This window comes from Bombyx mandarina, chromosome 05, assembly GCF_030267445.1.
Source record: "Bombyx mandarina strain Sakado chromosome 05, ASM3026744v2".
Taxonomy (NCBI): Eukaryota; Metazoa; Arthropoda; class Insecta; order Lepidoptera; family Bombycidae; genus Bombyx; species Bombyx mandarina.
In genome coordinates this window covers 9,915,853-9,929,446 of record NC_143212.1, presented here as the reverse complement: position 1 = coordinate 9,929,446, position 13,594 = coordinate 9,915,853, and the positions used below count along the sequence as shown (strand labels likewise).

At 36.4% G+C, this 13,594-nt stretch overlaps 1 protein-coding gene across 2 annotated transcripts in view; it reads right to left on the bottom strand.

The window, feature by feature from the left end:
* The window catches only part of Bm-re (major facilitator superfamily domain-containing protein 12-like), a 67,142-nt gene that overhangs the window by 14,624 nt on the left and 38,924 nt on the right, over positions 1-13,594 (bottom strand). The window contains exon 1 of one of the 2 annotated variants that reach the window (XM_089727687.1): positions 6,740-6,970. The exons of the other annotated variant lie outside the window; for it this stretch is intronic. Within the exon in view, the coding sequence (XP_089583813.1) occupies positions 6,740-6,807 (68 nt within the window). The 5' untranslated portion in view covers positions 6,808-6,970. Of the gene's footprint in view, positions 1-6,739; positions 6,971-13,594 lie in introns of those variants that run through there. 2 annotated transcript variants of the gene reach the window in all.

The window sequence follows — 13,594 nt, the reverse complement described above, 5'->3', positions numbered from 1 at the left end:
TTCTGGTGTTGCTTAATTAATCTTCTTTTTTATAAGAAGAGTTTCTTTAAGGTATGTTTTTAAACATGTAATATAATATTTATTGTATTAGCTAAAAACGTCTAATTCATCATCAAATTGTATTATTGTCATATACGTATAAAAACGTCTGCACAAAAGTTTCTTTCATTCATAAAAAATATGTTTATTTTTAAAGTTTACTCGTAAGAATAAAATAAATTATAACATGATACATGAACAACAACAACTAAGAATCTTGGAATATATGTATGTGTATGTAAATAATTTAAATAATTAGTCTAAATTTTTGTATAATATATAGATTTCATAGTTGTTATTCGATGCCTTTTCAATGGAATTATTGTTAAAATGTTATAAGCTAAGTGTTGGGATATAAAATTATTTATGATGTCTAAGTACAAACTTGCTCCGCGGCTTCACCTTCATTAAATTTGTAATTCAGAAATAATGAAACCAGTTAAATTTTTTCATGACAATGAGATCGATTTGTAGATTCAGTGCTTCGTAAAATCTCGAAACCAGAAAATAACCACTAAAACTAGAAACCAAGCTGTCGCAGTTGTTTACGATGCCGCCTAGTCATGTCGTTTATGATGGAAAAAGTATCATTACCATTAATCTAGGTTATAAACTACCTTAGATCAAAACATTATCCAAAGCCGCTTAGCCATTTTTGCGTGATTGAGTAAAAACAACGGTCACATTTGTAATTTTAGTAAAATAGAATACGTAAAATACATAGGTTTACAATACATACAATTTCTTCCGTTTTGTAGGAACATTTAGTAAAATAAAACCCGTAAATTTAATAAATATATCTAATTACTGTTGATCAAGTGACTCGATCGGTACCATCGTCTTGTCTTGATTTGAACGAATAGTAATTATGGTACTGCAATGACAATCCGACCTTATCTCTGAATATTTTATGTTCATTGGCTTCAGCAGGCTCTTAACATAAAATGGGCAGTGATCTCGCCTGCTCAATTGAGTCAATAATAGTTCATTTCCTTCTCAAAGCTATTTTAATTTTTTTACTAACATCACTGTTCTTCGAAGTTATTGGTTAAGTACAAAGTCCGTGATACCCAGATACGTTATAGATGGATGAATTGACTTAGTGGCTTCCGTGGATATTAGGTTACATACTAACCCGCCGCTTGTGCACGCTTCATTGATTTTGACTGGTCGAGTAGTGACCCTAATATATAGACGAACGTACATACATTCACACTACATACACATAATAATGTGCTTGATATATAATAATAGCATTATTTATAAATAAAAAAGTTGTATTTATTCATATTTCTAGAAAACGTTCGAAGTTTAATTTCAGAGTTAATATTCTCATGTAAACTTTTCGACTGGAAATATTTTTCGCTCCCAGACGAATAAGACGTTTTTAGTAATTTAAAATGTATATTTTGAATTTTATATATCTAAATTAACATGCTACCTTATAGCAGCTACGTTCGATTGTCCCTCTTCTTCAAGTTTCAGCATACTCGTATATATCATAGAGCCTAAATCTCTAACGAAAGTTTTTGGAATTTCATTGAAGTTTTTTGCATATATAGGTAATACACATAGATTAGTTATAGTTAAGCAACTCAAGCACTCAACAAAAATATTTACGGGCGTCGGCCACTAGATGGCTTCGCTTCGATTAATTTTTAAATGCCTTAACTTTAACAACATATAAGTTTAGGGGCATCCGCTACAAGATGTCGCTAGTTTCCATACAAAAAATATTTGTCTTAAAGTGTCGCAGTTTCAGGGCCCTGGTTTTTTGGCATAGTATCACTAATTTACGATTGCTAGCACACCTAAAACACACTCTCACCAAAGGGCGACCCTGAGCTTCACTAGCATCGAAAAACTAACGCACAAAGGAAGAAAACGGCGTTTTAGGTTTTAAAAAGTCGATCCACCGGATCCTCTCTTGGTGCTTTTAGGCTCTTCAAGCACCGGTCACCGTCCTCGTCGAACCCGTCGACTTCGACGAAGAATTCGACGAGCGAACTAGCCCATAGACACAACCCACTGAGTTTCTCACCGGATCTCCTCACTGGGTCCGATCCGGTAGTAGATTCAGTGAAGCACTGCTCTTGTTAGGGCTAGTGTTACCAATTAGACGACGAATAATAGGTAGCGAAATAAAATCTGGGCCAAAGGTTGGGGGTTGGATTCACGCATCGGGCAAAACATTCTTACGATGAACAAGTTTGTTTGCTCTTTGTCTGGGTTTTTAATGATAATAAGTATTTATTTAAATATATATATAGTGAGTGGTTACTGGGACCCATAGACGTCAGCAATGCAAAGGGCAGATCCAAGCCACTGCCTACCGCTAAGTACAAAAATAATAATAATAATAATAGATATGGAAACGTGACTCTCCCTCCGACCTTGTGCATATCAAGTCGAAGCAACAAGACTCATTTGAATTATTGATAACACCTATCCTAATTAAAGCTACTTTTATAATTTATATATTTTATAGTATTCATGATCACGGACGACTGAGTCATAATAATAATAATTTAAATTATGTCTAAGACTTGCCTCGCTGTAGAATTAGGCAATATGGTGATAATGACCATTGCCGACTCATAATATACTAAACTTCACCATTAGCAATAATAACCTTAATTTATTAATGTGATTTTAATTATACAATGTGATTAATGGCCATTACGAAGAATTTCTTTAGAAAATGCTAAAATTCTAACGTGAAACATAAATCTACGTGACTGTTCGATAATACTAACCATATAGAGCATAAAATCCTTTAATTTATGGGTTTTCTTAGGCTACACTCGTTCAAAAAGATAACGCTTGAAACGCGATAAAAAACAAAACCACACAAGGTCGACGTAATCACGACGCTTAGCCTTGAAAACTGAAAAGATTTACCATACTCTGAATATCTTAATACTTTTTCTCAACCGATAAATCGGGAGACAATAAGTTTTTGTACTCTTAACATTGTGTTCTTACGTAGATAAAAGTTGGAACTAATTCCTGTAAAATATTACAGCAATCACTTTCGTAGTTCAGCTCGTTTTATTAGCTTTAAGAGAGAGAAAGAGAGAGCGAGAGAGAGAGAGAGAGAGACTATTCTTTATTGTACACCAACAAAAAAAAAACAATGCGAAACATTAAATACAAAAAAAAAATACAATTGGCGGGCAGAATTGATGGGCAGTTCAGTACAGAGTGAATCGAGTGGACGACGTTGAAACATCTGGACACACATATCGATTATTTTACCTTTCGAATTACGCTTTACTGCTTTTAGAAAGGTTATTGAAGAATATTTTTTTTAAAATTCGTCATTTGATTTGACCAAATGTTTTTTCTTTAGATGACGTGAACTTACACATTATTTCTCTTTGTCGTAGCGTTGCAATACCAAGGCGTAAATATCACTGCATCCATCCGAGAGTATTGGGATTCTTGCGGTTGACATTTCGAGTTTTATTCAATATCAGGGTGATTTAGGGAAAAGGTCAGATTGGCTTTTTAAATGCTTGGAATCCTCAACAAAGCCAAGGCAATACACGCCTATACTTGTACTAAGACATATACTTTGTGCCCACAGAACAAACATTACACGGAGTGCAACTCCCATCACACTCATCATTTTTTTTTATTTTTTTTTTATTGCCCATGTAGGCAGATGAGCATACGGCCCACCTGGTGGTGAGTGGTAACCGTCGCCCATGGACTTCAGCAATGCCAGGGGCAGAGCCAAGCCGCTGCCTACCGCTTAATACTCTCCACAAGCCTCGTTTGAAGAAGGACATGTCATAGCGCTCGGGAAACACCATGGAGGGGAGCTCATTCCATAGCCGGATGGTACGTGGCAAAAAAGATCTCTGGAAACGCACTGTGGATGACCGCAGTGGCTCCAGGTAGTATGGATGAACTCTACTCCGGTGGCGGGTGGTGCGATGGTAAAAACGAGATGCCGGTATCATCTCGAACAATTCCTCAGAGCACTCCCCATAGAACATACGGTACAAAATACAGAGTCCTAAAAGAGAAATACTGAGTTCAAAATGGTGTTCTAGCACCTCCATATGGTGCTTTTAGGTATCACAAACACCGGTTACCGTCCTCGTCGAACCCGTCGCTTGCGACGAAGGGCTCGACGAGCGAATTAACCCATAGACACAGCCCACTGAGTTTCTCCCCGGATCTTCTCAGTGCGTCGCGTTTTCGATCCGGTGGTAGATTCTGCGCAGCATTGCTCTTGCTAGGGCCAGTGTTATCAACACTTCCGGTCTGAGCCCCGTGAGCTAACTTACATGTTAGGGTGAAGCTGAAATAGCCTCTCAAGGCTATCAGCGTAGGTAAGAAAGAAAAAAAATACTCAACTTTTCATTATGGGCGTTCTCTGAATATTATACGAGTACCTACTAGCGTACTGCGATACAGAGTCGGATACCGCCGCTAATTATGCGGAGTACTAATTGTATCTCTACGGCTAGAAACTTCAAACTAGTTAGCATGTTTGCTTTGTCGTATAAATAGGCGCGACGCCGGCGGAGCAAAATCTCCAGAGGCTCTAGGGGGTTACAAATTAGGAAAATATGTGATAAAGCTGGTATTACGACAGTAGATAAGTAGTAGTAGCTTCAGAAGACCTTGGCCACATGACTCTGCCTCTAGACAGTACTATTGCATTCTTCTAGTATTAACTCTTGTAGGAAGTACACTATTGTATTCTCGTAAAATATATAACTTTGATATTATTACTATTTACCATATAACTTAGCGTTGGATTGTGTCAATCTCATAGAATAGTAGCAAGTAGAATGTAATATTACCGATGAACCTCGTTCTGTCTTATTATTCATAGATTATCATCGCTAAGATCCTGTAAACTCATATTACGTCATTTGATCACATATTGCGTAGAACAAGATTAAATATCCTTATAAAATTTATGATAATACATTAGATTATTATCATATAATGCTGCAACAGAAGTGTATCTGTACATCAAGTGTCTAACACTCTGACTCTACACTCACACTACACAAGACTCTAACGCTCTGAATTTAAATATAGTAATATGTTTTTTTTTCGTTTAAATGTTTAATTTAGACGTACGCGTATAGAAATTGGTAGTAAAACTATATATGTATGTGTAGTTTAAAAATAAAAAAACAAGCGTAAATAGCAAACCGAACTAACATTTAATTTCATATTCACTTCGTCCTGTTGATGCGTATCAGGATATTAGAGCGAAGTTATAAAATTATTGTGTTATCACCGGTCCTAGTTGTTTTATATCTGCATGAGGCTTTGTACCAATAAACGTAAATAGTTTCATCAAAATCATTTCAATAACTTTTCGAACAACACAAAAATACAAATAAAAACGGAGGTTTAGAGACATACCTAAAGAGTAGGTACCTAAACAACAGTTTATTGTCGTGTTCCTTTATTTGCCAATATACCAATTTCTTCGATTTGCATATTTTAAATTTTAATGTTAACTAGAGGTCCCGCAGTAGTCGGCATTCGACTATAATTAATTGGAATTGTAATTTGTACACTATTATGATTGTATTTTATACTTCTACAATCACAAATTTAGCCAAGACTACACTATATAAAATATTAACAAAGACAAACCATAATATGGTTTGTCTTTGTTAATATTTATTATTCTATTCTCAATTTGACAACAGACGTCAAGAACAAAAATTTGACAATAAATAGTATGCATGCGTGTGTGCGTCAAATGCATGGTATGTAGTGTGTGTAATGTTTTCTTTATTGATTTAATGTATCTTTTATGCATTATTTCAAAAAAATATTAGCATTGTGCACTTCTTCTCTATATTCTCTATAAGTGTGGAAAATTTCATACTTCTCCGTCCGCGCAATTTTCGTAAAAAGGGATACAAAGTTTTTGCTTCACGTATTAATATATAGATAATAAAAATGAACTGTATTTGTGATTTAAAATAGAATTGATTAAAAACGATAAACGCGAGTAAAACCATGGTAGTTATCTAGTAGCTTTGTTTGAGCGCCAAAATTATTATCAATGCATTTTTTATTACATTTCCGACCAAGGCCAAGGAGTCGTTGACCCATCGATACTGATTGCCATTTGAATACTACCATCGCACCGTGAAAACATGATTTCAATAATTCGAATATATATAAAGTTCAAAATAATTCGTTACTATTTAAATTTCTTGCAAAGTGACGCGTTAATCGATGTAAACGTTCTCACTCCTTACTTTATTTTATAATAATATTAATTTTTAGTGCAATTATCTCTGTTACGATGTAAATTTGATACGGCCGAAGCTGAAAACTTCACAGATATTTTGTCGGTAATAATGTGAAACCGGTGTTTAAATACACATACATACATTAAAAAAGCGTTATGCCAAAATATCCAAGAAACTAAAAATATCTAAAAACTCACCAAAGTTTACGAAATTAATTCCGTATTCATCACTATATCCGTGTTAAATCACATCAAAATTACAACAAAGCTCGTACTAAAGAAAATAAGGTATTTAAAAAACAATATGCTAAAAATAACATTAATGAGTCGCACCAAAAACACAAGTATTATAAACAATTAATTAAGGCGGGTTGTTTGGCATAAAGCTACTGAGACGTTGGGCTCAAAAAAAAATCCCATTATTATAGAGAATTAATATTAACCATGAGAACTTACTCGTATATTAACGCACTTTTATCATGATTCCAAGAATTACTTAAGCTTAAAATGTCCAGAGATCCCATATTATAAGCATGAGATGCTCATCTAAGAACAGCCGAAACTAAAATGGCAAGATTTATTAAAACAAGTAATACGACTCTCGTTTTCTATGATGCCCAAATTTAATAATTGTCAAGTTCTTAGGAACAACCGGCCTTAGCTATTCGAGAACTGGTTTCCGAATGAAAATCTCTTACCGTAAAAAACATCCAAATACCTGGTCATTTCACATTAGTGTCCATAGTACCAGTTTGTCGATTTGTCATTAATTGGTTCAATTATTATGCTTCATTGTTACATAAGTTATGATGTCCAATCGATAGACATCGATAGTGAGTCTATAGGCAGTAAGAATATCGATAACTTTTCTACTACCAATAAATGGGCGATTTAATATGTACATTCCCGATCCTGCGGACAGAAAGGAAAGCAGTCGATGTCGCCCAAAACACGTCATCTCGGATCCTCCCGATCCACTAACGGTGCTTCTAGATATTTCAAGCACCGGTCACCGTTCTCGTCGAACCCGTCGCTTGCGACGAAGGGCTCGACGTGTAAATTAACTCTCAGACACAGCCCACTGAGTTTCTCGCCGGATCTTCTCAGTGGGTCGCGTTTCCGATCCGGTGGTAGATTCTGCGAAGCACGGCTCTTGCTAGGGTTCGTGTTAGCAACGTCATCAGGTTTGAGCCCCGTGAGCTCACCTACTAGCCACGGTTACGCTGAAATAGCCTCTCAAGGCTATCAGCTTAGGTAGGAAAAAATATATAATAAAATTAATATGTACCTACCAATGCCACCTTAACGCGGACAAGTACTTTATGTTTAAGGTTTAGACTTTTAAAATACTTTTCAAAATAAAATAGCTTTGTAGTATGGCAATATGGCAGTCTAGATGTTGGTTGATTTATAATACCCTACTCTTGTGAGTGAAAATTCACTTAGAATTAGAGACAGGAATATTAATAAATAGTTCAATTCCCGAGAATTTGCACCTGAAGTAGATGTCATCAGACGGGAGAATGAGAAAAGGCTGGTGCTGCGTCCTTTTTGGACAAGAGTAGCTGCTGATAGAAAGAAGGAAGTAGGAGGAAAGAAGCAGAAAGCTTAGGCCGCTAGGCACACTAAGTTAGGGGACCTTGTACTAACTGTCAATTATTATTTATGTAACTTAAAGCTGTCATTCGAACTTAAAAGCTATTATATCTATATATATATATAAAAATGAAAACCGTTTTCCGTTGTCACGACATAACATGAAAACGGCTTGACCGATTTGGCTAATTTTGGTCTTGAATTATTTGTTGAAGTCCAGAGAAGGTTTAAAAGGTTAGATAAATATAAAAATATTCGGAATTAAATAAAAATAACAATTTTGTTTTTCCTTTGATGTGTCCCCCGTCGGACGGATTCCTTTTGTTTGTTTTAAGTTTATCTTAAACAAAAGTTTAGGTCTTTTATTTATCGATTGAGGCACTACGAAGTCTGCCGGGTCAGCTAGTTGTTTATAAAGGTAGTATTTTATATGGTTAAAGTATATTATTGAAGATACAGAATATAACCTATTCGATTGCCCCATCCTGTAGTACATATTTTAGATAGTTGTTCGTCATGATAATAATAATTACAATAATTATTATAGTAATTATTATTATTATATTTAAAGCATGCTCACGAATTATTTTCAGCATAAATGTTTAGTATCATAATATTAAAATATACATATATGAAAACCGCAAAAACTAAAATTTGCGTAATTACTGGTGGTAGGGCGTTTTATGACCCTGTAAAGTCCCACCCCCTTGCCTATTTCTGCCGCGAAGCTGTAATGAGTTTTAATTTGAAGGTTGAGGAAGCCGTTGTACAATAAAACTGTATAAAAATAGAGCTCGTATCTCAAGATGGGTGGCGGCATTTACGTTGTCGATATCTATGTATTCCAGTAACCACACAACACCAGGTCTAATCAATTAAAAAAAAATACGTAAGTTTTGTAACATTTAATTTCGTAGATTTGTATTTTATTAAATGTATTTTTTCCATTAAAATACTACTCAGAACCCATCACTGCGTATTGTTCAAGGCGCACCCGATTTTGAAATAAATTCCGTACTATGGACTCGTTATGTACTTAAATTATTCATGATTTAATCGTTATAACCTACCTATACCTTGGAACTATATTTAAAGTACAGGTTTTTCAACTAATTTTAATAAAAAACTACGGCAGGCGAATTCTTAATGCTTAGGAATTGAAGATCGAGATATTATTATCGACGTTAATCTAATAAGTACCTATATAGTGTATTTGTGTGTGTTCGTCTGTACGCTCTCTACACCAACGACATTCCCACGCTCGAGGGCAACCACCAAGCATGGGAAGCCGACGTGAAGTTGGCGCTGTTTGCCGACGACAGCGCCTACTTCGCGTCATCCAACGTCCCCTCTGCGGCCATTTCGAGAAGCTCTTGGACTTACTGCCCCAGTGGCTGGACCGATGGAGGGTCGCGGTCAACGTGGGGAAGACTGCGGTTATTCTCTTCGGTCCGGTCCGCATAACAGTCGTCCCGGGACAGCTCAGTCTCCGTGACGCTAATGTCGAGTTTAGATCCAGCGTCCGGTACTTGGGGGTCAATATCGACCGGAGTTTGAGGATGACCGCCCGCGCCATGTCGGCGTTGGTGTTGGAAGCAGAGGACAGCAGCCGGCGCCGGGGTGACTCCTCCGCGGGCATCGAGCCGTCACCAGACCACCCCATCGTATTATGTTTATGTATATATCATTTTGTCGATGTGGTGCAGCCGTGCACGCTGCGAGCAGCAGTATCTCTCCCATCTCCTCCCTGCATCAACTTCACCCCTGCCCTGAGTGGCAGGGAGCGTCTGCCCGGGCAATGGGGTTTGCCCCGAGGCCCGTTCCGTACCCCTGTGAGGGGGTACGACGACCGGGGGGTCTTGCTTGTGTATATTCGTTCCTAATAAACGAAAGAAGAGATTTTAATGAAACTTTTAGAAAATCTTCAGATTGGCCTAGCGGGTGAGGTTTCGTAGTTGTCGGAGTGAAATGAAAGATCGGTCAGCAAAGCGGCCAACTTTGACTAGGAATTTTATGCAATTAAAAAAAACGACGGCTTGGTCCCCCATATTTTTTAATAAGTATTATTATTATTAATAAGTATTTTATTTCCGATGTTTCGAATACATTACAATTTTCATTTTCGGTTAAAAACTTTTCATGCTAATGTAAATTCAGAGTTTTTTGAAGTTGTAAGTTAATGGTAAAACCCACAGTGTACTCATTTCAAGTTATGTGATAATGTCGTTGTTGAAATTCCGCAAGTAGAGACAAATATGTTTTTAATTGAATACATCTTCAACATTTGTGCAGGAACGATTTCTACGGTGAAAGAATAATGTCGTGTAATTAAATTCAAATCTCGAAAGAAATTAATTTTCGTAAATGCTAGTTGTAGAACATAGTGTCATTTTTAGATGGAGTTTGTAGCCATAGGTACTGCGAAGCAATTTCATTTTAGCTATTATATAATATATAATATACTAGCGACCCGCCCTCGCTTCGCTTCGGAAACATTAAAACACACATGAAACAAAAAAAATAAAATAAAAAATAAATAAAAAAAGTAGCCTATGTTCATCAGGGACAATGTCGGCTTCTAATGGAAAAATAATTTTTCAAATCGGTCCAGTAGTTTCGGAGCCTATTCGAAACAAACAAACAAACAAATCTTTCCTCTTTATAATATTAGTATAGATTTTGATTGATACTTTGAAATCGTGTCTGAAGGTAGCGACATTCAACTTGTGATGTCTTTCAGCAACTACTTAATGCGGAGTGAGCTACTTCATCAAACGAGATAACAAAAAAATCTTCATCCTTAAATTGTGAACACACAAAATTGCGACATACTATCAATGAAATAATTAATATCATCCGAAGTTTAGAAGCATGGTACAGTTTTTTTTTTTTTTATTGCTTTTGTAGGCAGACGAGCATACGGCCCACCTGATGGTGAGTGGTTACCGTCGCCCATGGACTTCAGCAATGCCAAGGGCAGAGCCAAGCCGCTGCCTACCGCTCCACTCGCACTACTCGATTCATAGACTTTGACTTACGGGCGGATCTAATAGAATTTTCTTTTTAGTAAAAAATAAAGAAAACACAAACGCTTTTTGCTTTATAGAATTATTTATTTTTAAACGCCATCTATAGAAAGTTTTAAGTTGATGTTTGGCTACTGATAAAATAAATTTCAAGTTGAGGATAAAACTAATTAGGACGCTACATGCCAGAGCAAACATTTTATTTACATTAAGATAGATGGCACTACTTGTCTTTTATTCGGTTATTCTAAAGATTTTTTATTTCCAAATGTACTCTTGGAGCTTATCTCTCAATATTAATTTTAAACTAATCCAAAGATGAAAGGCTACTTAGTTTAAGCGACATTTTTGCAATTTTATAGGACAGTCATTTAATGTTTGAAATTTTGGAAAACATTTCATAAGAAAAAAAATGTTCAGCTATTTCTATGAAGTAAACTTAACTGAAGTTCAAATAAAAACATCGAAATAGAAACATCGAACATAGATATTAGATAATACACATAAATTAGTTATAGATAAGCAACTAAAGCACTCAACAAAAATGCTTACGTCGTCAGCTACTAGATGGCTTCGCCTCAATTAGTTTCTCATTTCTCCTGTAGATGGCAGTAGCATATCAACTATCCTATATTTTATTTTTAATTCGAGGATTTTATAAATTTTCAGAAACACCAATTGATAAAATTTAATCAATTTGTCTACAACAAATAAAGTTTTGTGTGATTTTTTATTTTTTTTATTTTCTGTGTTTGATTACACAATAATTAAATACCCTAATTATAACAACATATAAGTTTAGGGGCATCCGCTACAAGATGTTTCCATGCAAAAAATATTTGTGTTAAAGAATCGCAGTTTCAGGGCTCTGATTAGGAAATGACGCTTAGCGTCCAATGAGGTTAGAGAAACGCGTCACCTCACCTTTACCTTGGTTAAGCTTTGTGTCATCCGAGACTCGGATGCGGTTTCACGGGCGGTCTCAGTCGGCTCAACTCCAGCACGCCCCGCCTACCGCTCTCATAAGCAATATACATATAAGTGTGTCTAATAAAAACATACAATTGGTTCGAGTTTATCGTGTACGAGAGTGGTAACACAAGTTTAATGTTCCAAGAAAACCTTCGTCACTGCACTTATTGATAATGCAAATACTCGTACTCATTGACTTGTTTCATATAGTAGGTACCCACGATAACACATTGCTTATCGACTTGCAGCATATACCGAATAGGGCCGGATTTAAGCTGAATGCCGCCCCTGGGCACCGGAAAAAGATCCGCCCCATTACTGGAATTTTAAAATTTACAGTTCATATATTTTATTTTTCAAAATTAAAATATGTAATTGATAGCAGAAACTTTATTAGATTGTTGAGTCTCTATATCGGGCAAGGATTAATAAGACACGTGTTCAGTCAAGTAACTAAACTATATTCGGATTACAACCTAACGTGCTATCGACAGCTCGACAATCCCGAGACTGACGTAGCATCACTGCAATATAATTATCGCTCACACATACATATTAATAGTTGATTTTTCTAACTTTCAAAAATTTGCCGCCCTGGACACATGCCCCGACTGCCCCTAGGGTAAATCCACCACTGTACCTAATAAACGTGTAAGTTGTGCTAAGCGGCAAAGGCTTTAACGATCTCATGGCCCACCTAGTGTTAAATGGGTATCGGCCCATAGACATCACAAAGTAAATAACGCCATCGCCCTCGAGAGATATGATCTAAATCTCAATAACCAAAGTTACAAAGAGACTGACATCGTGCCTGTCAGTTACAAGTGCTGCTTGAAGTCTTCAGTGAGTCAAGACTGAGCATTAATACTGCATCAGTGTCTTGAGTAACCCATGTAGTGAAGAGCCGCAACTTCGGAAACCCTCGGTCATGCGTGCCGATGATCCGGTCATTGGCCACGGTTGATTGGGGCGGCGTGATGAGATAGCGAGGATGCGTGACCGTGGATAGCAAAGAGTGGTGTTTCGGCTCCAATGGATCAGTTGCAATACTGGTTTGCTGTTAGAAGTTAGCTATGATTGTGACTTGTGTTGAACTGCGTCAGAGCTAAAGATGCAACGCTGATGGTCTCAAGTGGTGGCAGTGGTTCTGAGCAGGTCACCAGTTTGAAGCGACAACCTCGAAGTAAGAGAAATCTTCTGCCGAGTCAGTCTTGTTCTGTAGATCGTAGTTACGAATGTTGTTCATTAGAACTCGCATGTACCACACTTAGATTGTAAATGTTGATAGCGCGACTTAAGTCTTTGTTAAACACATATCTTCTATTATATGTGTAATAATTTAGCTACCGCTACTTTATCATTTGCGTTTATTGCCATTGATTGCAGTGACGGCGCGTTGCTCGTGTGGTGTGTAGAGCAGTGATTCTCAACCACTGTTCCGCGGCACGTTTGTGTGCCGCCTAATTTCAAAAGTGTGCCGCCAAATTTTGCGTATATATAATAATGTTAATATTATTAAATTGTATCATTTTAAAAGAAAAATATATTAAACATGAATATATATTTAAATCCACAAAAAAAAATTATAGTATATTTTAGTTTATTTCGTATATTTAAATTTTTTGATAAACTATTTAAGCAGTGTGTTGTAGTAAGTAAATAATTTCTATCTTTTTTTTTATGTGCCGCCAAATTTTGAAATCGTTTAATATGTGCC